General features: G+C 42.5%; 1 protein-coding gene across 1 annotated transcript in view; it reads left to right on the top strand.

Moving 5' to 3' along the window:
• Positions 1 to 24,017, top strand: part of LOC122802340 (nucleoporin p58/p45-like) — a 413,836-nt gene that overhangs the window by 71,171 nt on the left and 318,648 nt on the right. The window contains exon 2 of the mRNA XM_044071978.1: positions 11,465 to 11,625. Coding sequence (XP_043927913.1) covers positions 11,465 to 11,625 — 161 coding nt within the window. The remainder of the gene's footprint in view (positions 1 to 11,464; positions 11,626 to 24,017) is intronic.

Genomic DNA, 24,017 nt, shown 5'->3' on the forward strand with positions numbered 1-24,017 from the left:
GGCTTTGTTTTTCCTCAACCAAGTTCTTTGATTTGGTCGGCTTTGACAGTTTCAAAGCCATGCGAGTTTGTTGCCAAATGGTTGGCATTTAATTTGATGGTGTAAGTTCAGAACAAAGGTCTTCATAACCACTCTGACTTGAGCCGTGGATTTGAGCTGTGCAGTATCCCAGGTTGATCTGCTAGGGTTCAATTCCCCAGACCAGTTTCGAGAGTGCTTTCTCCTAGAGAAGGCTCCCTCCTCAAGTTGCGATTTATCCAGTACTTCACCAAAGGTTTTTCCAGCATTCAGAACTTGCTGTTGTCCCAAAGGGGATAAGAGTAGGAAGAGACCACCTCACTTTGGGATGCTGTAGGGAGGACTTTATTCTGGAGGTGCATAGTAAGCATATATGCAAAAACCAGACACTTGATCCCCCTCAGGAGTTTGTCACCACTGATTCCATTGATGCGCAGCTTGCTACTCTCCAGTCCTTGTTTAACATCTCAACGCTTCTGATCTCCAGTGCCACAATGGGTGCAGCTGGCTCAGATATATTCATTAGGAGACCTGTTTGGATGATGATCTATTACTTTGTGGTACATTTTAACACCTTTGTGAATATCCCTTTTCGGTGGATTAACATTAATGCCCAAAAGTTAAGGGCACCATATCTAGAAACTGGTGTGAGGAGGGAGTAAATCCTTTGTGCTGCAGGGATGAAACTTTCCACTCCTCATTGGGTGCAGAGGATGAGAGGCTACATTTCCTTTCAGTCCCAAAAAGGCTTGCGTTTCAGAGGGTGGAACAGAAGTAGCCATTTCAGAAATAAAGAAGTTTCTAAATAAAAAAAAGTTATGTACTCGCCATACTGTTCCATGTTTGTTGTCCTTCTTGTCTTCATTCTTGGTGGTTGGGTTTGGAATGGAATCTGTTCCGACTCTGCCCATACTAAAGCTCAAGAGCTTCCACTGTCTCGAGGCAATAATACCCTATCCCATGATGCATAGGGAGATTACCCAGATCTTGTTTGCAAATACTGTACAGAGTAACATTTGTATACATCACATAATACATATATAAACGTGTGACCTAGAAGTAAGAAGGAAATCTGAGAACATAAGTTAATTGATAGCCTCACCTATCCTCCAGGAGTGAAGGTTGCAGGAAGGAGGGTGGGACACAAGAATGAAGGTGAGATGGACAACAAACATGGAACGTTATGGTGAGTGTTTAACTTCTTTGTTATCCTATCTCCTTCAGTTTTGCTGTTTGGTGCAGCATCCCTAGCACCTTCTTTCTGGGTGGCTCAAAGGAACAAACTCTTGAACAGTGGATCCAAGTGAAGCCCTGTTCTGGGAGGCCAAATCTACTTTGTAATGAGTGATAAAAGTATGAGGTTTTACCCACTTAACTGGAGCACAGATTGCATCCATAGGTAGTCTAGCTTGAAAGGCAAATGAGGTTGCCATGGCTCTCGTTGAATTACCTTTTGTTTTTCCAGGCAGTTGTCTGTTTTGGGAAGTATATGAATAGGTAATGGCATCAGCCACTTTGAGAGGGTGTCCTTTTGATATTGGGGTGCCCTTGTTTTTATCTGAAAAGGAAACTAATAGCTGATCAGATTTCCTGAATCCTTTGCTTCTGTCCAAGTAGAGGCATAACTGCCGGTGTGAATCTGATTGGTGTAGATTATATTCTGCCTTGTAGCTGTAGTTTTGGAAGAAAATCAGTCAATAGATAAGATTCAGATTTGCTTCAGAGCCAACTTTGAGTAAAAATGATGGATTAGTTCTCAGGAAAACTGTCTCTGTGGAAGACCAAGTAAGAGAGACGTGTAGACAATGCCTGAAGCTACAGTACCCATCTAGCTGATGTGATGGCCACCAAAAAGTGTTTTCTCCATGTAGGAAACATCAGATGACTGGAAGAAGCTGGTTCATATGGTGGCAGGATTAGAGTAGACAATACCAAATTGAGGTCCCAAGGGGCTGGTGGTTCCTTTACTGCAGGGCTAAGCAAAAAAGTGCCTTTCAAAAAAAGCTTTGCACAGTCTATGGGACATAATCTTGAATCCTGTTTCTCCAATATGGTAGTTTGATATAGCAGCCAATTTATCTTGTATGGTAGCTGCTGCACCGTCTTTGAAGAGTTTAGCTAAAAGGTCCAAAATAGAAGTTACAGGGGCTGTGAAAGGATCAATGTCGTGAGCCAAACAAGAAAACCTCTTCCATTTGCTAGCAAAAAGCTTTCTTGTTGCCGTTTTGTGGGATGAGATTAGAATGTTTCACAGTAGAGGATATATCTGGAAGCCTGGCTAGATTGAAGTGGAACAGCCAAGCTGTCAGTTTGAGGGTTTTGAGCGAGGGATGCATGGTCCCTGATGGAGTCAGGAAGTCTGAAACTGGGTCCAGAATCCACAAATCCTCTTGTAGATGGGGCCATAGAAAGGGGAACCAAATTTTGAGGCCAGTATTAGTAATGAGTGTTAACCTGCTTCCCAAAGTGGTAGCTTTCTGAAGGACTTTGGCCCCCCAGGTCTCCTTTTATGCTTTCCCTCCATTTCCCTTTGTCTCCAATCATGTACAAGTGTGTCCCTTGGTGACTCCCTCGGAGGGGGGATTAAGGCAAAGTAGCTGCTGCATTTGGCATTCGTGGATATGGCAAAAAGGTCGCAGCAAGGCTGGCCCCACTTGCGAAAAATCTGATTTGCAGTTACCTGTTTCAGGGACCACTCGTGCGGCATTAGAATAGACCTGCTGAGTTAGTCTGCAATCACGTTGGATGTTCCTGGGGTATGTGTTGCTATTAGAAAGCGTTGGGAAGAGACATCCCATTACCATACTCTTTGAGCCTCTTGACACAGAGGGTACGATCACACGACTGACTTAATGTCTGGATTGCAATACTTACTAGGGGAAGGGAGTCGTGAAATGCCTGCAGTGCTAATGACGCTGCTCTCATCTCTAGGACATTGTTGATATGCAAGTGATTCTCCTATTCCTGCCTAACTCCTTGGACAGTCTTCCCCAGATAATGCCCCCACCCTATCTGGGAAGCATTTGTGGTCATTGTAGCTTCTGGATGAGGGAGGATGAACTGTCTGCCTAGAACCACCTTGAGAAGAATGATGCCACCAGTGGTGGTCTCTCTTGCATGATTCCATTATGGTAAATCTGGTGGGATGTGGGCAGTTCCTGCATGGACCATTGGGTGAAAAGCAACCACTGGAGAACTCGTGTGTAATCGTGCGAGCGGTACCAAGATTATCGCAGCTGCCATGGTACTCAAGATCTTTAGAACAACCTTTGCCTTTACTTCTTTGTGAGGATGCTCTGTAGTTGTTGGTGTAGGGTTTGTATCCTGTCCGGAGGAAATTTGGATACCATTTCTCTTGCGTTTGTCTACTCCTATAAATACAATATGTTGTGATGGCAACAAGACAAACTCTTTGAATTTTATTGTAATGTCTAGCTGAGAACAAAGGTTAGTAGTGGTGTCTCTTGCTCTGGTAAGTAGATGCTCTGTGGTGGCAGTCAGGAACCAGTCGTCCAAGTATGGAAATGCCTGGAATCTTAGATGCCTCGAGTGAGCCGTGACTACTGCCATGCATTTGGTGAACAGTCTGTGGGCTGTTGAGACCAAAGGGCAGAGCTTGGAATTGGTTATGAGCTTGGAATTGGTTATGACTGGCTCCCAGCCGAAAGAGTAAATGACTCTGGGACTGCCTGTCCATCTTTATATGGTAGTGCGCATCCTCGCGATCTGTCTAGCACATCCATAGGTTCATACTAGGCTAACTGCCCTAGGGCATTTATAAGCCTAGCCAGAGTTGTGTGGCTTTCACCACCCCTTAGGTTGAAGAATACTATACCCATTAGTTTGCCGTGCCTCTGTCCAGCAGTGATACAGAGATGATCCCCGGGGTAAACCTACGATCTCCCATCCACTGGTCAAGATTCCTCTTGAACAGAGCCAGCGAGGTGCTCTGTCTCACATGGACCGGGATTCTGTTCCACAGCATAGGGAGTCTCTCGGTGATGAATCTGTCCCTCCAGCACGTCCTATTTATATCCGTGTTGAGGTTTAAGTCTCTTGCTCTTGTGGCTCTGGTGGATTTGGATTTTTTGAGGTGGAGCATGTCCATTAATTCCGAGTTGGACATGGCATTGTATGTCAGGCACAGGTCACCTCTGAGCAGACGGTATGCGACTGAATAGAGCTGGAGTTTCTTCAGTCGGGCAGCATATGGCATATTTTTGAGCCCCTTTATCCTTTTGGTGAGGAACTTTTGGGGTCTTTCCAACTGCTGCAGGTGTCGGGTAAGATACATTCCGAATGGGGCATTGTACTCTATCATTGGTCTGATAAGTAAAGAGTACAGGGGAACAATGACCTCCCTTGATCTGGATGTGAATCCCTTCATAATCAGGTGGGCAATGTAGAAGGTCCTCCTAACCACTTTGGCAATGTGAGTGTCAAAAGAAAGGTTGGGTCCCCAGGTCCTTGATAACCTCTTCTGTGCTTAATGGATTGCCACCTATGTGGTAACTTGGGGTTACCTTGTTTTTACCAAAGGGTATGACTATACATTTTTTGGTGTTTAGCTTAAGGCCATGGCTCTGGCACCAGTTATCCATTTCTGAGAGACCTCTCTGAAGGATATCTGTGTCTGATGGATTTTCAACTATGGCGCCCAGTTTGCAGTCATCTGCAAACTTTGTCAGCCACAATCCTCCTATGTTTGCCTGCACTTCTGAAAAGTAGATGCCGAACAAGAGGGGGCCCAGGACTGAGCCCTGTGGGACACCGCTTGTGACCGGCTTGGAGTCTGACATGGCACAAGCAACTCTAACCCTAATCCAGTTGTCTTTTCCCAGCGGGAAGTATAGACTGCAGTGTCACCATCTGAAACTTAGATTGTTTTTTTTTTTTTTTTGTATACAGACTTGTAAGTCTGCTTAGATCCAAAATGGGTCTCCAGTCCCCTGTCTTTTTTTGGAACTAAAAGAGCCTTGAGTAAGTTCTGGATCCATGTATATGTATACCCTTTTCCTCTCCCCTTCAGAAAAAAGGTCAGTCCTGGATGTTCCACCCAGTCAGAGGGACCAGGCAACCCAAGACATTCAAAGAAGCAAACTGACCTTTTTTTTCTGAAGGGGAGAGGAAAAGGGTATACAGTAGTCTCTGGATATGATCGTTTGTACCCACTTGGTGGTGGTTATGCTTAGCCAGCCGTTTGGGTACAGTGACAAGTGACCACAGACTGTCTCCAGAGGTGGACAGCCGGGCCTCCTTTGAGGAGTGCTGGAAGAGCCTACCAGGGAATGTATCCCTGTCTCCCTGATTTTGCAGACCCTCTCTGCTATGAGGTCAGTGTCTTCCATAGCAGTTTCCCCCTCTGCCCCTGGGAGGGGGGGATCGCCATGTGTGTCTGGAAAGGCTCTTTGGGACTTATGGAACCACATCTTCCCCCTTCTGGCATTTGGGGTAAGGCCTGCTAGGGAGAGAGAAACTGACTGCCATGGCAGAAGACTCTTTCCCTCTTGCACGCACCTAGTCTGAGTCTTTTCCCTTTGGCCCGAACAAGGACTAACCATCCAATGGGGTGTTGATGAAGGAAGACTTGAAGGGCTCTGCAAACTCGCATAAGCGCATCCAGGAATACCTCCTTGGGGAGTTTCCTGTAACTGCTGCCCTACTCGCTCCAGCTGCATAAGAGATAAGCTGCTTGGATGAGTTTACCCGCGAATTAAGGTAGAAAGCTGAGAGGTCACCTTGTCTGAAACCTCCACAGCTGTAGAGATCACCTTGCCTGAAACCTCCACATCTGTAGAACCTTGGAGGGTATCTCCCAACTTCTTTAGGAGATCCTCTGAAGTCTGGTAAAATGGGTCAAGTAGTTCAACTTGAAGGTAAAGGCTGCTGACAAAAACATAAACTTTCCATATCTGTCCATCATATGAGATTCTATATTTGTTGGATGGACAGATGACATCTCGGACAATTCCTTTTTGGTGGCTGCCGCCACCACCATAGGATCTACCAGGATACCTTTTGTTAGGAATTTATTGTCTGAGGGTGCTGTAAAACCTATTTGACCTTCTCAGAACAGGTTTCACTGACTCTCTGGAGAGCCCCACGGCTTCTGACTGAGTACATTCAGGAGCTGGTCGAAAGGCTGAGTCGCCCAAGAGGTGGAAGGGCGAGAATCAAAAGCCTCCAGGTACACAGGCTCATCCTCAGAAGGGTTGATGGGACTTCAGCAACTTCTCTGCTTAAGGATCTCTAGGATTTCCGAAAAGGAGCAATCCTCTGAGGGCAACAATGAGGGCCCTTTGTAATCATTGAGGTCAGTGTCTGAAAGTGCGACTCCTCAGGGAGAGTCTAGATGCTCTTACATGTTCTCTTCCAAGGGACCTCTCTGGAGAGGTTTTGGAAGAGACTCATGCACCCAAGAAATTGGGACCCAAGGCCAGATTTGTAAGACTGAATTGGTGAATGGTCACTGTACAGTACTGTGCGTGTCTCTCTCCTTTCAGAGAGAGAGAGTGACTATATGCACTTCAGGATGTGTACTTCCACATAAGATGGTTAGACCCTCCAATACAGATCTTCACTTCCAGGGTGCACATAGTTCATTTTCAGTTGAGTTCTGCTATTTAGTGTCACTACAGCCCCTTTGGTGTTAACCATATGTATGACAGTAGTAGCAGTTTCTTTGTGAATGCAGTGTGTTTTATTTGGATGACTTGCTTATCCCTAGCAGGGGATCTACTCATCAAGCTAGGGACTCCGTGCTCCATCTGTGTTCAGACCTAGGCATTGTGGCAAATCTAACAAAGTCCAAACTTCACCCAGGTCAGTTTTTAAAGTTTGGACAAGGAGCTCTAAATTGCAGAACTTCCCAAGCAAGTTTCCTATTCATAAGCCATAATCCTCTCTTCGCCAGATGCGACCAGCAAGAGTGATTGTACTTTTAGGTTTCATAGCAGCTTCGTCAACATTGTTCATTTGGCCATGTACTACACAAATTCTACAGTTAATTAGTTAGTAAGATGGCAAACCTGGTCTTTACATCTGTTCATTAAAGATACTTGGAAAGCAGATATCCAATGCTGGTTAGATTTACCCAGTTTATAAGGATGTACTTTCAACCTTCCCTCTCCAAGTCATGGTGACCACTGACTCTTCCTGGTTGCAGGGTGGTCATTACTGGGGCGATACTGTCCAATGTACGCGGTAACAGTCTGAGGTCTGTCTTCATATCGGTGTGTGGAAAATGAGTGCTCTTTGAGTTCCAAGCTTTCAGGACTCTCTCCCTCAGAGGTGATACTTACCCAGATGACAGACAACGTGGCAGATTTCTGGTACATCAGCAATGGGGAGAAACTGCATCTTATCCATATGTCAAGAGGCCATGAGTGTATGGTAATGGATAGCTTCTCACCACTTTCTTATAGCAATGCTTTTTCCAGGGAAGTCCAGTGTATTGGAGGACAGGTTGAGCAGGTTCATACTTCCGTACAAGTGGTCTCTTCATCCAATAATCGTGGAGCAGATATTTAGCCTTTTAAGGGTGATCTTTTCATATCTCCCCACAATGCTAAGAGCAGATAGTTCTATAAATGCAAAAGTAACATAAAATACATGGAGGGGGAGTCTCTGAGGGATGCTGTTACCCATAGTTGGCCCCCAGGACTCCTTTATGCATACTTTATAGGAAGCATTTAAGATCAGTCATTTCATTAGCTCCTTACTAGCTTCGATTAAGTATAGTTTTCCTTCCTCAAGCCTCCTCTAGTACACTCTCCCTGGGTGCTGGGTTGTGCTCAAGCTCTACATTCACTTGTCTGGGTTACTCCATCCAGACATTGATGGCTAGACAGTTCAGGTTTTTGTCTGTTCATATTCTGACGTCTTCCCAGAAACTTTCCACACAAGATTTACACAAGCAAATTGAAAAGGTCCCCCATCTTTTCGTCCAAGGGGAGCTTCTAATTCTGTCACGCAATCTGTAAATCTCTCTTTTTTTTCCAAAATTATCAAAGGTAAATACACATTACATTTACTTGATTATATTCACTGTCCATTAAGATTCAATTACATAGGACAAAAGCCTTACGAAAAACTTATCAGTTATGTGTTTTGAAATACCTTGTCAAGGTGGGAAAGGGGTGGTTTATCCAAAAATTGCTCTCTCATGTAGGCTTAATGTGTATCTTATGTTTTTTAAAAAAGGGTTTCACGGTCTTCACTTCCAACAAACCATTTTACTAGATCTGTAGCTTCAACAGCATTCTTTTCCAGAGTACCTCTTCATGACTGCTACGCAGTCACTACTGGGTCATGGTTTGCACCTTTGTCTCATAAAATGGCTATGCAGTCCAGATCAAGAGCCCCTTTTTGGTTTTTGTTCTGCTCCAGAATATCCTTCCATAAGACTACCCAAGTGTTGCAGTGGCTGGGGACGCTGTTTCATACATTGAGGAACAGACAGAAAAGACTGCATCAAGTATGAAAATTATTTACTTGTCACAGAGCTGTGTTTTCTGTTTCTGTCCTTCAGCTTTTCACTCTCCTTCTCCCTTCCATGTATTTTATGGTATTTGGCATTTAAATGCTGGATTCTGGCAGAGTTAGCTTTGGCTCCTAGAGGTTCCTTATCAAGACCAAGTGTCTTAGCTGGTTTTGTACTTGCCCGTTTTTTTCTTTTGTGCAAATTTTCTTTTGGAGCTGGGTCAGTATGAGGAATTATGGGTAAGGAGAAGAGCCTGAGTGCCCTATCCAGAACTTGAAAGTGGCTGAAATCTGATTTATGACCCATATATTAAAGGTCAACAGACGACGCAGATCTGTCATTATGGTGAATACGTAACTTTTGTTGGCAAGATGCCTACTGTGACCCTGATGAGTTCGTCTCATTTTTAAACATTGATTTGCTACATTATTCTGAGAGACTAGTTAACCAATATATTAGTAAAAGAACTTGCATCTCTAGCATAGGATATGTACAGAATTCTTTTGAGTCTAATGAATAAAAACTCAATGGACAAGCTTGTTAATAGTGCATCTAGAGGACACCATATTTTGTAAAGGTTAAAAGGTAATGTTAGCATTCAGAAGGTCACAAATTACTCCCTCTCGGATTAAGTCCAACATTAAGTAACCTTTTCCCATAAACTGTCTTAACCCCATGAAACCAATATATTGGTATTCAAGGACTTCAGGCGCACAAATCTGAAATGCTTGGATGAAATCTTGAAATTCTCTTGCAACATCACCTCAGCAGATATGCCAACATATATATTTTATATCTTCACAAATGTATAAAATTGGCATTTCCATCTAGCTCCAAATGCAATTAGAAATGTAAGACAAACCACACTGATCGTCCACAGACCAGGTAAAATCTACAATAAACGGGGGGGGGGGGGTCAAGTGTTTACAACATGGAACACATTATAACTTTATAACGTAGATGGGAAAAATTGCTCTATCAGCTTCAAATTCATTTCGGTTTTGCATAAGTATATCCTGTTTAATGAACCTGAAACTTGTTTGAGAAGATAATGCAGGCTGTTAACCATGGTTACACTGTACACACAGCATAGTTTTCACTTAACTTGGTATCAAATGCCTTGGATATATTGCCAAGAATGCTTTGTCTGTCAATTTTACAAAAGCTTGGGCGCCTTTCTCTCGCATCTTACATATATACTTAGATCTGATCTATGCATTGGGCTACATTGTAGGTATGTTAGGAATGTATGGGTCCAAAAATCCTCAGAATGAAGACGGACCATCTTTTGCTGCTGTGTGGCCTATTCCAGATTCATTTCATGTAGGTAGATTAATTATCCCCATTCATATTATGTTCTCAGATGGCTACTGGGTATGCATTCCAGGAGACCACTGAGGAACCTAGCCCAAATTCCCAGTTCCCCAAAGTATTACCTGCTTAACTGATTTGCTCATGGTCTATATATATATATATATATATATATATATATATATATATATATATAGATATATATAGATATATATAGATAGATATATATATATATAGATAGATATATATATATATATAGATATATAGATATATATAGATATAAATAGATATATAGATATAGATAGATATATAGATATAGATAGATATATAGATATGTATGTATAGATATATATATGTATAGATATATAGATATGTATGTATAGATATATATAGATATGTATGTATAGATATATATAGATACGTACGTATGTATGTGTGTGTGTATATATATATATATATATATATATATATATATATATATATATATATATGTATATATATATATATATATATATATATATGTATATACGTATGTATATATATATATATATATATATATATGTATATATATATGTATATACGTATGTATATATATATATATATATATATGTATATACGTATGTATATATATATGTATAATTTTGTAATTTCGAAATACTGAAATCTTGAATTTCAGTATTTAGAAATCACAATGCCGAAAACCCAACCACCATTCACAAATTCGTAAACACACAACAGCGAAATTCAAAATCCTGTAATTACGCTACACATACAGTACACACATGAACATGCACAAAACTCCCCCCCCCACCCCACACACACAATCAAATTCATCTAAACTACGTATAAGCAGGGGGACTCCACCCCCCCCTGCACCCCCACCCCCTACTTTCTATATTCAAACTCCAAGATCGCACAAACAGAAACACAGACAAAACTCGCACACACAAACTTACCAAAATTAAACCCAAACATCCACATACCGTACCACTGGAAGCAGAAATTTAAAATATCCGTGCTTTGGGAGTTTGAATTTTGTGCTTCTACCAGTTTTGGAAATGAGTATGTGGCTTTGTAATTTCGAAATACTGAAATTCGAGATTTCTGTATTTCGTAATTGCAGAGTGGACCTATATATATATGGATGCTGATGGCATTATACAGATTTATTATGCTGCTGCATGACTAGCCATCGGGCAGTGTGAACACTGACTGTAAATATCAATGTTGATGTGATACCCAGACTCCATGTGTAAAAATGAACTCCATGTTATTTCCTGTACTGACTCCTATTCTATTCTTGTATATATACTTTCACGATCTGTTTTTAGCTGGCTGTCTTTTTTTTTTTTCTATTGTCTTTCTATAAGCACCATCTGAAATGTTAAGTGATTTTTATTTTGAAGCGGTATATAGGATTTCTTTTTGTCCCATTCACTAGTTAAACCATGCGTATTTAATTTTATTAGCAGAAGTTTGTGAGATGGATTAATGTGTTTTTTTTTTTTTTTTTGTTTGCATTAAGTGCTATATTACTGTATACAAGACTTTTTTGCTTCTAAAATTAAATCTTATTGTATTAGTGAATTTCTTTTTACTTGCCATTAAATTACTAATAAAATGAAGTCTTTGATTCTGTTTTATTTTGCATAGTAATGCTGGATCTACAGGTGGGTCAATTTTTGGAGGCATTAGTGGTACTCCTTCTACACCAGCCACACCGGCTGCAACTACTTCATCAGCTTCTATGGGCCTAGGTGGAGGACTGTTTGGACAGAAGCCAACTGGATTTACTTTTGGAGGCACTAGCACAGGTATTGTGATTACAAGTGCTACAGCTGCTAAAAATGTGTTTGGTGTTAACATTTGTTGTACTTGAATTGCATAAGTTCTCTGTGTAGTGAAGGTGGTGACTACTTCAGACTTTAAGTAATTTAGGTTGTAGCTTTTGCAGCTGTTTAAAGTGTCTATAATCCTGGAAGCTGGTACACAATTAAATTCATGAGTGTAAGTTTGTACTTCTGTATTTCAGTTTTAGTAAATGTGCTCGGACATTTGTCCTGAACTGGTTGTGTACAGCCTGTGAGAATGCAGTGATACAACAAAATGACTAGCAGATGTTTTTTGGGTGCTTTATGAATAAAAATTCTTACTGAGGTACAGAGCTAAATTTATTATGGTTCAGAAATTCATTTCTCTTTTTATGCTACACAGTGTTCCAGTATGTAGCCAATTTTCACTGAATGGAAATGAGACTTGGAAGTTGGGTGCCTTGTTTTTTTGCTATGGAGAAATAAAACAATGAAACTTGAATTTAGACCGTTTTAGTTTAACGGCTTATTGAAGATAGGATGCTGACTAAACAGCATATGATAGAAGCATAGTGATATAGTGTGTTTGAGTTTTGAGTCTTGCACAATGCACATCACAAAAACTTGGTGATGAGTTAATCAAAATGAAAATTCAAACCTTAAACTTAACTTTATCAGATGTTTACTTTATGCTGCATTAATGTAGCAGTTGTGGGGAATGCTGTTCTGATGTGATTATTAAACTGAATCTGAATCTTACTTACTACCAACATTAAGTTTCTAAGAAGCCTTCCATTGTCTCTCTTTCAGTAGAGTGTAATTAAACAGCATTTCACTGTCTATTTAATTTGAGTTCTTGAGACCACAGCACAGTAGGTCTTTCCCTGCCACTCGTTTGGGTTCTTAAACATTCGATTTCTTTATTTCTATTACGTTGTCTAGCCTTTGCCTCAGCTTATTGTGCCCCTTTACACTTTCCCAGCATTTAGTGCTTTCTCCAGTGATTCATGGGTTTGCATTATGGGATCAATTTGTACTGAAGGATGATCCTTTTTTTGCAGTCCACGAAACTAAGTTTTCTATCTTCATTGTTCAGAAGATTCTTCAGTATATAGCATTACCAACAGTTATCGTGGGCATTGATCTACACTCTGAAAACCACTTCTTTGGCTATACAGACATTAGACTTTGAAGTCTTGCATGTTTTTTTTTTTTTTTTATCATGCCCAAGTTTTCCCCTAATAATGAACAGCATCTTAATTACATGGCTGCATTTGCCATTTGCAGATATTTTGGAACTCTGAGGAAACTAAACCTCGCACTACAGCCACTTTCCTTTTCTAATTGTAATTAACTGTTACTGCTAGTTCTCATTTTTGGTTTTAAACCTCTTTATTAAATCACATTTTAAACAATGATCTAGGCAAATGGTACATTAATAGAATAGAAAACAAAACCATGAAAATATTTTTCATTTTTTTCAGTAAGTACAATTCTTTTCATCAGTTGTTGCTCACTTCGGTATTACAGGTGGTTTAATTATTGTATTCCCTTAAATGTCACTACTTCTCAACATGTTTTTCAGCTTGTGTTTATCATTCCCACTGCTGCAGTAACCTTCATGCTGCATGTCCTTAGCCTTCCTCAGGATATAGCCAGCCAGCTTCTAAAAAGCTCTAGCTTCCTTCCACACATCTACACTAGTCCTTAGCATTTTGGTACTTTAATGTCTCTTCGTGAAGATGAGACTTTACAGGAGCACCAGCTGGCATTCTACTCCTTTTTGCCAGATAAAGCCTGTTTGGGGAACCTTCGCACACAAATACTTGATCTGAAGTAGTTCACTTCATTTGGTCTACAACCTGTGGGGAATACGGATCCGTATCAGATCCGGGCCAGCAGAAAATTACTAGCATCAGCTCAGAGTTCAAGACTCTTTCCCCTTACACATAATAAACCTCCACTGCCTTCCATCCCCAGATTTCATTTGCCGCATTTTGTAATACATCGTGTCTCTAGAGCTCCAGCTAACAGTAGGTGATTCTTACTGTAAGTTTTCTAATTTTTTCTGTTCTCTTAGCTGTTTCAGGTTAGTGTAGGTACCTTTTTTCCTCTCTCATCGCTTTGGCGTTGTGTAGTTAGTTTGTGTGTGGTGCCCCCTTAGTGTTGTCTATAGTCTAGTCTAGTCTAGTGTGGTGAGTGGGTGTGTGTTAGTTTAAAGAAAGACAGTTTTTCCCCGTCTTCCTTTTAAGGCCTCTGAAAAGCTCATCTTTTATCTTTTAAGCTCTGCACAGAGTGTGGCCATAAGCTCTACTCAGAGTGTCTGTGGGTGTCTGTCCCACCTTAGTGTGGATTGCTCCATCTGTGCAGGGTTCAATCCCTGAGCTTTGAAGGATAGAAAGGCCAAGTTGGCCCTCTGAGGGCTTTTGCCTGCCACTGAACCTGCTTCCTTGTCTTTGGCGTCAGTTACAGCGGCTGCTATGACTGCCTCTCCTGCTTCTCTTCTGGCCTCCCCTCCCTCCCAGGCTGGGACTGAAACTCCTGCATCTAAGCCTGTGGTAGTAGTGGAGAGGTAGAGAATGGGAGAGAGTTGAAGACGAAGGAAAAGAGGAAGAGGTTCCCTGAGCAAGTCTGCACGGATCCATGACTCCCCTCTGCTCTCTGTTCTCCCTGGAGCCGGAGGAGGCACGTTCAGTCTCCCGGGCCTCTGTTCCCCGACCTGCCAGATTGTAGTCGGTGGCCTCATCATGTTTGACGCGTTCTTTTATCTGATCGATCTGGATAAGATGATGAGGCGCTTCCTGCACACTGATTCAGATGGGGGGTTTGCCAGCCCCCCCCTCCTTCAGGAGGGGGGGCTCTCTTTTTTTTCTTTTTGCAACCCATTTCTCCTTCCACGATCTGACCTTGGGCTTTGGAGTTCTCGGATCAGAGGTTGGCCTTGGTCAGGGGGTCGGCGCCAACGGTCCTTGCGTCCTCACTACCGACAGCTGCCTGGAGCATCTCTGATCTGACCAGTTTATATCTGAGCTGCTCTTGGAGCCAGAGCCTGGGTGTCTGATCCAAGGGAGTGGAACCTTTTTCTTCGGCTCCAACATTATTGTGCCAGGTTCCCTCCCATTGAGCTCGGCCCACTTTGGGTCCAGCTCCAATTCTCGCGTCGGACTCTGGGAGAGCGGCCTCCTTATTAGCTTGCCAGGAGGTCCGCTCTTCGGTGTTCGATGTGGTAGAATGGGTCCTCTCCAAAAGATCGAGGCCCCTGACCTCCCCTTCAGACTCCACCCAGACCCCCTCAGCTCTCTCTACGGTCCCCATTGTCTTACCAGAGGGACAGCCTGTGCCCTAAGAGCCCTAGACAGTTTCCCCAGAGGAACAAATGGCTTTAGAGCACTCCCCGGAGAGGCCCACTGAAGATGTGCCTCACAAGCATACATTGAAGAGGAGGCACTTGGACTCCCCTGAGTCTCTAACTGTGGACACAGATTTAGATGATGGGGAGGGCTCCCCAAGATCACCTCCCGACGATGTCTTCTTTGGAGACATCATGGAGATCCCGTGCTAGTGGGGGGGTTGATCTGCTCCCAAGCCGCCCTCTGAGTCTGTTTCTGGAGGCTTTTGGCAGGGGCCCATCTATGTCTTTGGTGTCCCCTCCCACAGGTCCTTTAGTGGATTTGACTACTTTGCGGGCGTGGAAGGAACCAGATACTGTGGAGCCGATCCCCCAAGTGCCCCGATAAGGTTAAGTCCCCCTATTGACAGGCCTTTTGGGAACAAGGGCTCCCCAGTGGATGCCATGGTGGTAGCGGCCACGAAGAGGGAACCATCTCAGGAAAGTTCCTCCATTCATCCTCCTGACCGAGAGTCCTAGATCGACCACCTAGGGAAGTGGGTGTATGCTTCTGCTACCTTTTCTATGAAGGCACTGAATTACTTGGCCCATGTTACGAGTCTCCAACGCGACCTAGTGAAGGAGCTGGAGGAGTCTCTCCCTAAGTCCATGTCGCAGGAGGACAAGGCTTCATTCTCCACGAAAATGGGCACTCTAAGAGCAGTATCTAATACATCCATGTGACTCATTTCCCATGGTTCTGAAGGAGCGACTAGGGCGGCTGGGTCTGGCGTGCCCATGGGGCGTACCGCTTGGCTCAGGTTGTGCCAATTTACTGAACCCTTTAAGGCATCCTTTGCCAATGCCTCTTATTATGGCTCGACTCTTTTTGGTAAGACCGTCGGAGACACTAGTCCAGAGTGAGAAGGATGGGAAGATACTGTCTGCCATTGGGATCTGCTTCTCTAATCCTCCGAGGTTTTTTTTCTCGGAACCAGAGAGGGCAAAAGATGTGGTTCCGCAAGTCTGTTCCCAGGACACTCTGGGCTCTTCTTCCCCTAGAGGCAGAGGGGGACAGAATGGATGCCGGTCCATAGGCCGAGGGGGAGGGGGTTCGTGAAACTTCGGGTCTCTGACAGACCCAGGCAGGAACCCTGAGGGGTTGCCCGGCTGCTCTACTCTGGAGGCAGTCAGGACGATTGTCTTTGTACCCAGCGGCATAGGAGTCAATAACGGACCGTTGGGTTCTTCAAATCATATCCAGGGGATATTCTCTCCCCTTCATGGGTTCCCCCATATCTCCCACACACCTCTGGGACATTCCACACTCGCAAAGTGAGGCAGTAGCACTGAAAATTTCCAAGCTGTAGGTAAAACGAGCCATCAAAACCATCCCCCCAGATCAGTCTGGATCGGGCTTCTACTCCAGGTTCTTTTTGGTGCCAAAGAAAACGGGGGACTTGAGGCCCATTCTGGATCTCTCTACCCTGAACCTGTCAGTTGCCAAAGAAAAGTTCCAGATGGTCACACTACCGTCCATCATGTCGTACCTGCAAGAGATCAACTGGCTGTACTCGTTAGATCTCCAGGATGCTTAGTATCTCAAAAATGCACAGAAGCTCCAGGAGGTTCCTCTGCTTACAGCTAGGGGCCAGTCATCAATTTCGAGCTCTATCCTTTGGTCTCACCACAGCCCCCAGGGTGTTTACCAAAGGGCTGATGGGTTGTAGCGGCTCACCTGAGACTTCAGTGGATTCAGGTCTGTCTGTACCTGGATGATTGGCTCCTCACTTCTCCCACCAGGTGTCTACTTTCCCAAACCAGGGATTACTTTCTGACAGTTGCCCTGAGTTTGGGTATCACAATCAACACCTCCAAGTCTCTACTAGAGCCTGTATAGATGATTAGACTACATTGGTGCCAGGATAGACACTACAGTGCAAAGTGTTCCTGCCCTCGCAGAACATTCAAAACCTCAGGATGCATGTCTCCCCAATTTACCGTTCTTGCCTTCCAACAGTAGAATCACTGAGGGCCCCAGGCTCAGTGGCAGTGACCATAACTCTTCTGCCATGTGCTCTGCTACACACACATTCTTCAGTGGACTCTCTAGTTGTTCAGTGATCCCTGTTGTATTTGCCACTAACCTATCCACCTAAGTAAAGTGTGTCGGTCGTCCCTCATGTGGTGGATGAGCTCTCCAGTCATTTTGAAGGGATGATCCTTTGTTCCAGCCCTGGCCCAAAGCACAGTGAGCACTGATGCCTCCTAACTCTGGTGGGGGGGGGGGTCATTGTTTGGGCAGGACATTCTAGGGCCTGTGGTCCCCCATAGAGACCAGCTTACATATCAGCGTCCTAGAGATGAGGGCGGTCCTCCTAGCGTTGCAGGCCTTTCATGCCTTTCTTCTTCTGGGGACAATTGCCATTCAGACATGTCAGTCATCTGGTATGTCAACAAACAGGAAGGGACCAGATCTTATCCCCTTTGTTGCGAAGCTATGAAAGTGTGGGAATGGGTGATCTCCACTGGTCGCTTTCTCATTGCAAAGTGCATTCTGGGACAGTCCAACATTCTAGTGGACAGGCTAAGTCGAACCATTCTGATGCCTTATGAGTGGTCTCTGAATCTCTCAGTAGTGGAACAGATCTTCCCCGAGTGGGGTCAACCTTGCTGCAATCTCCGTGCATCTCCTTCCAATGTGAAGTGCAGCAGTTTTTCACTCTGAACCCCCTGACGGGGCAGTCCCCCCAGAGACGCTCTAGTTCATGGTTGGCCTCCCAGTCTTCTGTATGCTTACCCGACAGTTCCTCTCATACTGAGGTTTCTGCAGAAAGCTAGACCTGGGGAGCAAGGTGATCCTCATTGCTCCATTCTGGCCTTGCCAGGTATGGTTTCCCTTCCTTTGGTCTCACCTTCTGGCTCCACCTTGGATCCTAGATCCCATTCAGGATCTGATTTCACACCAGTAGGGGGGTGCCTCATCTAAGTCTGGACAGCCTGAATCTCACTGCTTGGCTGCTACAGTTCCCGTGATTGCTAGGACTTCAGGACTTTCCTCCTCGGTTAAGTCTATTTTCGTAGCTGATCACAAGTCTTCAACCAGAAAGGTTTGTTGTATCAAGTGGAAACTTTTTTCTTTCTGGGCCTCTCAGAGGAGTTTAGATCCTTTCACGGCTCCTATTTCTGCCATTCTTGATTTTTCTAGCTAATATTTTCCAGCATGGAGCTAGTTCTACTGTCAAAATTCAGTTGGCTGCTATTTCTCATTTTCATGTGGGCGAGAATTCTGCATCCTTGGCATCTTCTAGACTCTAAGGCCTTTATTAAAGGCACCTTTTTGCCCCGCCCCATGGTCAAAGATCCTGTCCCCCTGTGGGACCTTACTATGTTTCTCCAAGCTCTGGTTGCCTTGCCTTTCGAGCTTGCTGCAGATCTAAAATTTTTATCCTAGAAAACAGCTTTTCTGGTTGCTATTACCTCTGCTAGAATAGTTTTGGAATTGCAGGCCTTGTCCATAAAATTCCCATACATGATTTTTCATAAGGATGGTTTCCCTTCGTACCATCTATCTTATCTTTCCAAGTTGGAGTCGCTAGTCAAAATCTATCGGACTGTAAACTTGACAGTGTTCTTTCCTAATTTTACCAACAGGATGGAATACAAACTACACATGTTGGATGTTCATAGACTGTTAAGATTCTTTTTACACCGGACCAAATATTTTCGTAAATCTGATCAGTTGTTTTGTTCTATAGACCCTTTTTGGGCAAACCTATTTCCAAGGTCACTATAGCTAGATGGATTTCTTCATGCATCCTGCATGTCTATAAGGACAAAGGAATGTCTCCTCCAGGTCAGGTTAAAACTCATTTCACTAGGTCCATGGCTATGTCTGCAGCTTTCTGGTGTAGGGTGTCTTTGACATTTGCTCTGCAGCTACTTGGTCCTCATCTCATATGTTTTTTCCCATTACAAATTGGATTTGACGTGTAGAAGGAGAGCATCTTTGGCTCCGCGGTGCTCTGGAATATCCTTTCATGAGGGCCTCCCAGGAGTTTAGTAGCTGGGGACTTTGTCCCACAGATTGAAGACCAAATGAAGTAATCTACTTCAGATAAAGAAGTTATGTACTCACCATAACGTTCCATCTGAGTAGTTGTACTTCATTTGTCTTCAGCCTTCCCCCGGACCTTGGTAACCAGTATGTTATCCGTTTGGGTTCTAAGTATAAGTTCAGCAAACTCGATCTGGGGATGGAAGGCAGTGGAGGTGTATTACAGGTAAGGGGAGGAGTCTGGAGCTCAGAGCTGATGCCAAGTCATTTTTTGCTGGCTCGGATCTGATATGGATCCATATTCCCCACAGTTTGAAGACAAATGAAGTACAACTACTCAGATGGAGCGTTCTGTTAAGTACATCATTTTTTTTTTTTTATGTATTAAAAATGTTACTTATGTGTTGACTTTGAGCAGATATGTCCCTTTAAGGAACCATCACTTTTTTTAACTTCTTGATGAGGACCAGTATTTAAAGCTTTAGCTAATTTTGTGTTTGTATACTGATTTTGTAAACATATTGCTTTCTATGGGAAAGCATATTCTGGAGATGATTTTGGCTTAAGTAATGTTTGTATTCTTGATGTTACAACTTGCCTACTTCCTTTTTTTTTTTTTTCCTGTTTGGCTTATTTCTGTCAGAAACTGCTCTTAAAATTGTGCTCTTCTTCCATTATAGGGTTCTGGGACTGTGCAAGAGTTAAGGTGCAAATATGCTGCTTGTGCAAACTGACAACTTACAGCTAGCTTAGTCCTGCAATCCTTACTACATATGAAGCAACCCCCTCTTTGTTCACAGCATGAATACTTGCCCACTCTTGCTGGTCCAACTTGGTTAGTTCTTAGAAATAAGTTGAGGCCTTGTCTAGTTTGTTGGCTTGGTCTTCATTTTAACTGATGGTGGGTGATTCTGCGGTGGCTAGCGGTCATTCTTAAGAACAGTCTTGCCTTAGTCTTCTCTGGTGTACTCATTTTAAGTCACCATGATCTGGGGGTCTGCCACTTTCTCTTTGGCTGCTCAGTGTTCAGACTGGCCATGGGAGAACCATCTTTGCTAGGATATGGAGACAGATCGGAGGATTACGCTTATGTCAGGAGGAGAGACCCCTTGAATACATATCTTCTAGTCTCCGTATCTGTAAAGAAAAAAAACCCAAGTTTGGTCATCGTTTCAGAAAAGCTGATTTTTCTTAAATTAGGCAAGAAATTGACACACAGATAATCTTGGTACTCTGGATACAGTACCTCTAAATCAGGTCAGTAGACACACATTCATGTGTTAGACTTGTCAGATGCTGGCATATACATGGAAAATACTTCTGTAGATTCTCAAGCCTAAAACTCAGATTCAGAAGAGACTTGGTCATCGCAACTTCATTTGTTCCCATAAAAAAAAATATTTGTTTTGGCTGTAGGCTGATAAAAGGAAAATTTATTCCAGAGGAAGTTGCCCCTTTGTTGAAGAGAGATTATGGTGTAAGTGGATATGCCTTAGTTATGCCTATTCCTACACGAATGCCAGCCTTGGAGAATGTATTGAATGCTGCCTGTAACAACCCCAATTCATAACCTTCAGTCCCCAAAAAGCAAATTAGCTGTATAACTTTTCTCAAACTGGGTATCTGTATTCCCTTTTGGCAACTGATTGTGACAGACAATGTTAAATGTGGTTCAGGAAGGGTACAATTGGTAGTGGGTAGAAATGCCTCATTTAAGTGAAGTTACTCCCCACCCTCCAAATTAAACCAAATTAGTTTCTCAATTTCTTCCAAACTTGCACATTTTAGGAGTCCTAGAACCAGTGGCATTTAAATCGGGGACAAGGGTTTCTATTCCAAAATTGCTCTGGTACCAAATTATTTTTTGGGGCATTTTATCTTTCTTAAATAGGTATGGGAAAGTTGAGAGAGTCTAGATGCTGACCTTTTGCAGTCTTCTCATTCCTTGGGGAAGCTGTGTGCTAACAAGTAACATTAGATTTAAAAGGAGCCAAAGGCTGCAGGAAACTTCTTTTGTTACTGTGGGTCACACCAGTTACCTGCATTACCTTTTGGGTGATCTCCTTCTCCAAGGGTGTTGGTTTTTACAAAGCCCATTGCAGACTAATGGCATTAATGTATTTCCTTAGATTCGTTGCTTTTTTTTTTTCCCCTCAGATTTCAAGAGTGAGTGCTGTTGTCAAAAGGGATGAAACCCAATATGAGGTTCCCAATGATATTCAGAAGCTGCCTTTCACCCTGTTTCACACGCTTACTTTGCAGGATGTATTGAGAGACCTTGCAACAAAAGGCCTTTTTGACATGGAAGGTGCATTTTTATTTGGGAACTTGCTTGAGCTCCTCAACCCAGTTTCAAACTTGAGCCATAGAGCACCTAAGGCTACTGGGGTTCTTGACTTCCTGATTTTCAGGATGTGTTACACTTGAGAGAGAATACATTTGCTTAAAAGAAACGGAACAAAAAAAAAAAAAAGTAATGGACCCAACATTTGCATCCTCTAGAATTTGATCCCAATCCTGGGTTTAGTTGAAGAAAAAAAAAAAAAAAAACTACACCTGTGTAGACTACAGATGCAAGCAAATTCAAGGTCTCCCCTCTTCTTGTGTACCTCCAATCCAGTTTGTAACTGCAGATGCCTTTTATCTCTTACGAGAGCAGTTTCAATTGTGTAAAGGTGCAAGGCCTGTGGGATTCTGACAGACCAAAGCACATAAAATCTCCATTCTCCGTGGTCCCCTGAACCTCTCCAGGTGATTTTATACTAAGTCAGCAAGCAGGGAGAGTACGCAATAGTACCCTTGTGTAAGGTTGGCACTGGCATCTTGGGAAGTAGCAGTTCAGCTCTCCTTAACCCTCAAAGTATCCTACATTATGTTGGAACAAAATACAGTGGCAGGCAAGCTAAATAAGACTAAAACCCTCACAAATGGAAATTGAATGAGGGGGTGGTCTTCCAGGAATGGATCCAGTTGTGTGGAATACCCAAAAGGCTTTCTGTTTTTGCCTCACTTCAAAGCAGGCAGCTCAACAAGTTGAACTGCAGGACTTATTGTAAGCAAGCCTGAAAAATATATGCACTTGTCCATGGATAGGAATGTACCTTGATGCACTCTTTCACTGATCTCTGTGATTAATTATGAAAATTCAGAATGGTCTTCTGAAAAATGTATCATTGGGGAGCTCCCTTTTGAACCAGGCAACATAGGTTTTCCCTTACGAAATTGGACAAGGGCAGTTGCCCCAAGCTTCCTCAGACTGGACCTATTTGCAAGACCAGAAGTTTCATGCACACCAATCTCTAATGGCATCAACTGCCTGGATATTTCAGTTCTAACTCCTTTTAGGCTTATCTTTGAGGATATGCAGCAAGTACTAAAATAGGCAATAAAAACCTGCTAATAGAATCTTATATTGTCAGTTGAAAATACTTTTTGGTTGGTGTCTAGCCAGTAATCGGGTCCTTAGTGGGAAGTATGTACCACTGCTGCTCAAATATTTGTGATTTAAAAGCTTCTGGCCTCTTGTTCTTCTGTATCAAGGTACTTCTGCAGGCCATTTTAGCATGTCTGCCCATGGATTCTCCATTTCTGTGTTTTTTATATAGATAATGTATGTACATATGCGTGGGTGTGTAAGTATGTATGCATGTTGTACATGTTATATGTAACATATACGCATGTATGTGTGTAGACATATGTAGATGTAATACAGATGTATACATATACATCTATCTGTATAGATGTGTGTGGATATCTCTATTTGTATATTTGCAAAATGTATAGATAGAGATGTATAAATAATTCAATAAGTGTTTATAATAAAATTATCACTTGTGATCTAGGCAAATATCAGTCCATATTAACAAGTTGATAGTTAGAAACTTGATGTATGACCTATTTTCTACAAAGTATAATCGTACCAGCATAACACAAATTGTTCATTTCTTGTCTCCTCTTAAACCTCATTCCTCCTGCAAAATGTTTTTCTGCATGTATTGTTCCTCCAGTTTCTATTTTGTTATTTTTCCGTACCTTTTTTCTAATGATCCCACTTCTGTTAATTTCTCACAAAATATTCACTAGCTCGTGTATGATCGTTTTTAGACTTGGATTTCCATTTTCTAGTAACTGCCTTTTTTTTTTTTTTTTTTTTTTTTTTTTTTTTTGGCATCTACCAGAATTGAACTTAACAAGGCCTTACTGTTTTTGGCAGTTCATATCTGTATCTCTGCTCAAACACTTTTCGGTAAATTACACCCATTTGCTTGCCCAGTATTCCTGACTGAGTACTCTGTAGGGAGTTTGTTTAATCTGCCAACTCATTGCACACAGAATACGTGCTCCCAGGTAACTCTTGATTCCCCATCACACCTCCAGAAATTGCCATCTGCTTGAGGAAAAATTCCTTGGGAGTCTGCTTGGGGTATAAAAATACCTATGCAAACACTTCCAAGCAAAGATCCTAAATGTTCTAGACTTTAGTATGTCTGGGAGCCATACATATGTTATCCCATTATTTCTTTGTGAATTGTTTTTGCAGAATCTCTTAATCTCCTCTGATACCTATAGTTATTGTGCATTATTTTGTATGCCCTAGTAATTCCCTTTTTAGCAGTAACTTCTGTTCTACATTCAACTAAGTACTCCACTAGTACAGATCCTTCATTTAGGGCTTCCCCTATCCCTTTCTCTTTATTTTCAGTCCCTGATGGGCCAGGCAATGTAGTCTTGGCTTCTTCTCATTCTATTAATTTTCCATCTCTAATTGTTTACTGAATACTCATTTATATTTGGTGGTTTGGTTTATTGGTTGGTTATTTGGTTTGTTGGTTGGTTGCCAGCTTCCCTCCAGTAAATTCCATTCTCCTTTTGCTTATTCTCTGTACCCATATTTGAAGTTATCCCTGTTGGCAGAATTTCCTTTCTCCATTCCAATGTTGCCTTAAATTTTGGTATACATGCTGCTACTTTATGAATATAATATTCTGTATGACTGTTACACTCCAAGAT

The sequence above is a fragment of the Protopterus annectens genome, chromosome 5.part0, assembly GCF_019279795.1.
Source record: "Protopterus annectens isolate FY-2018-M chromosome 5.part0, PAN1.0, whole genome shotgun sequence".
In the NCBI taxonomy this organism is placed as follows: Eukaryota; Metazoa; Chordata; order Ceratodontiformes; family Protopteridae; genus Protopterus; species Protopterus annectens.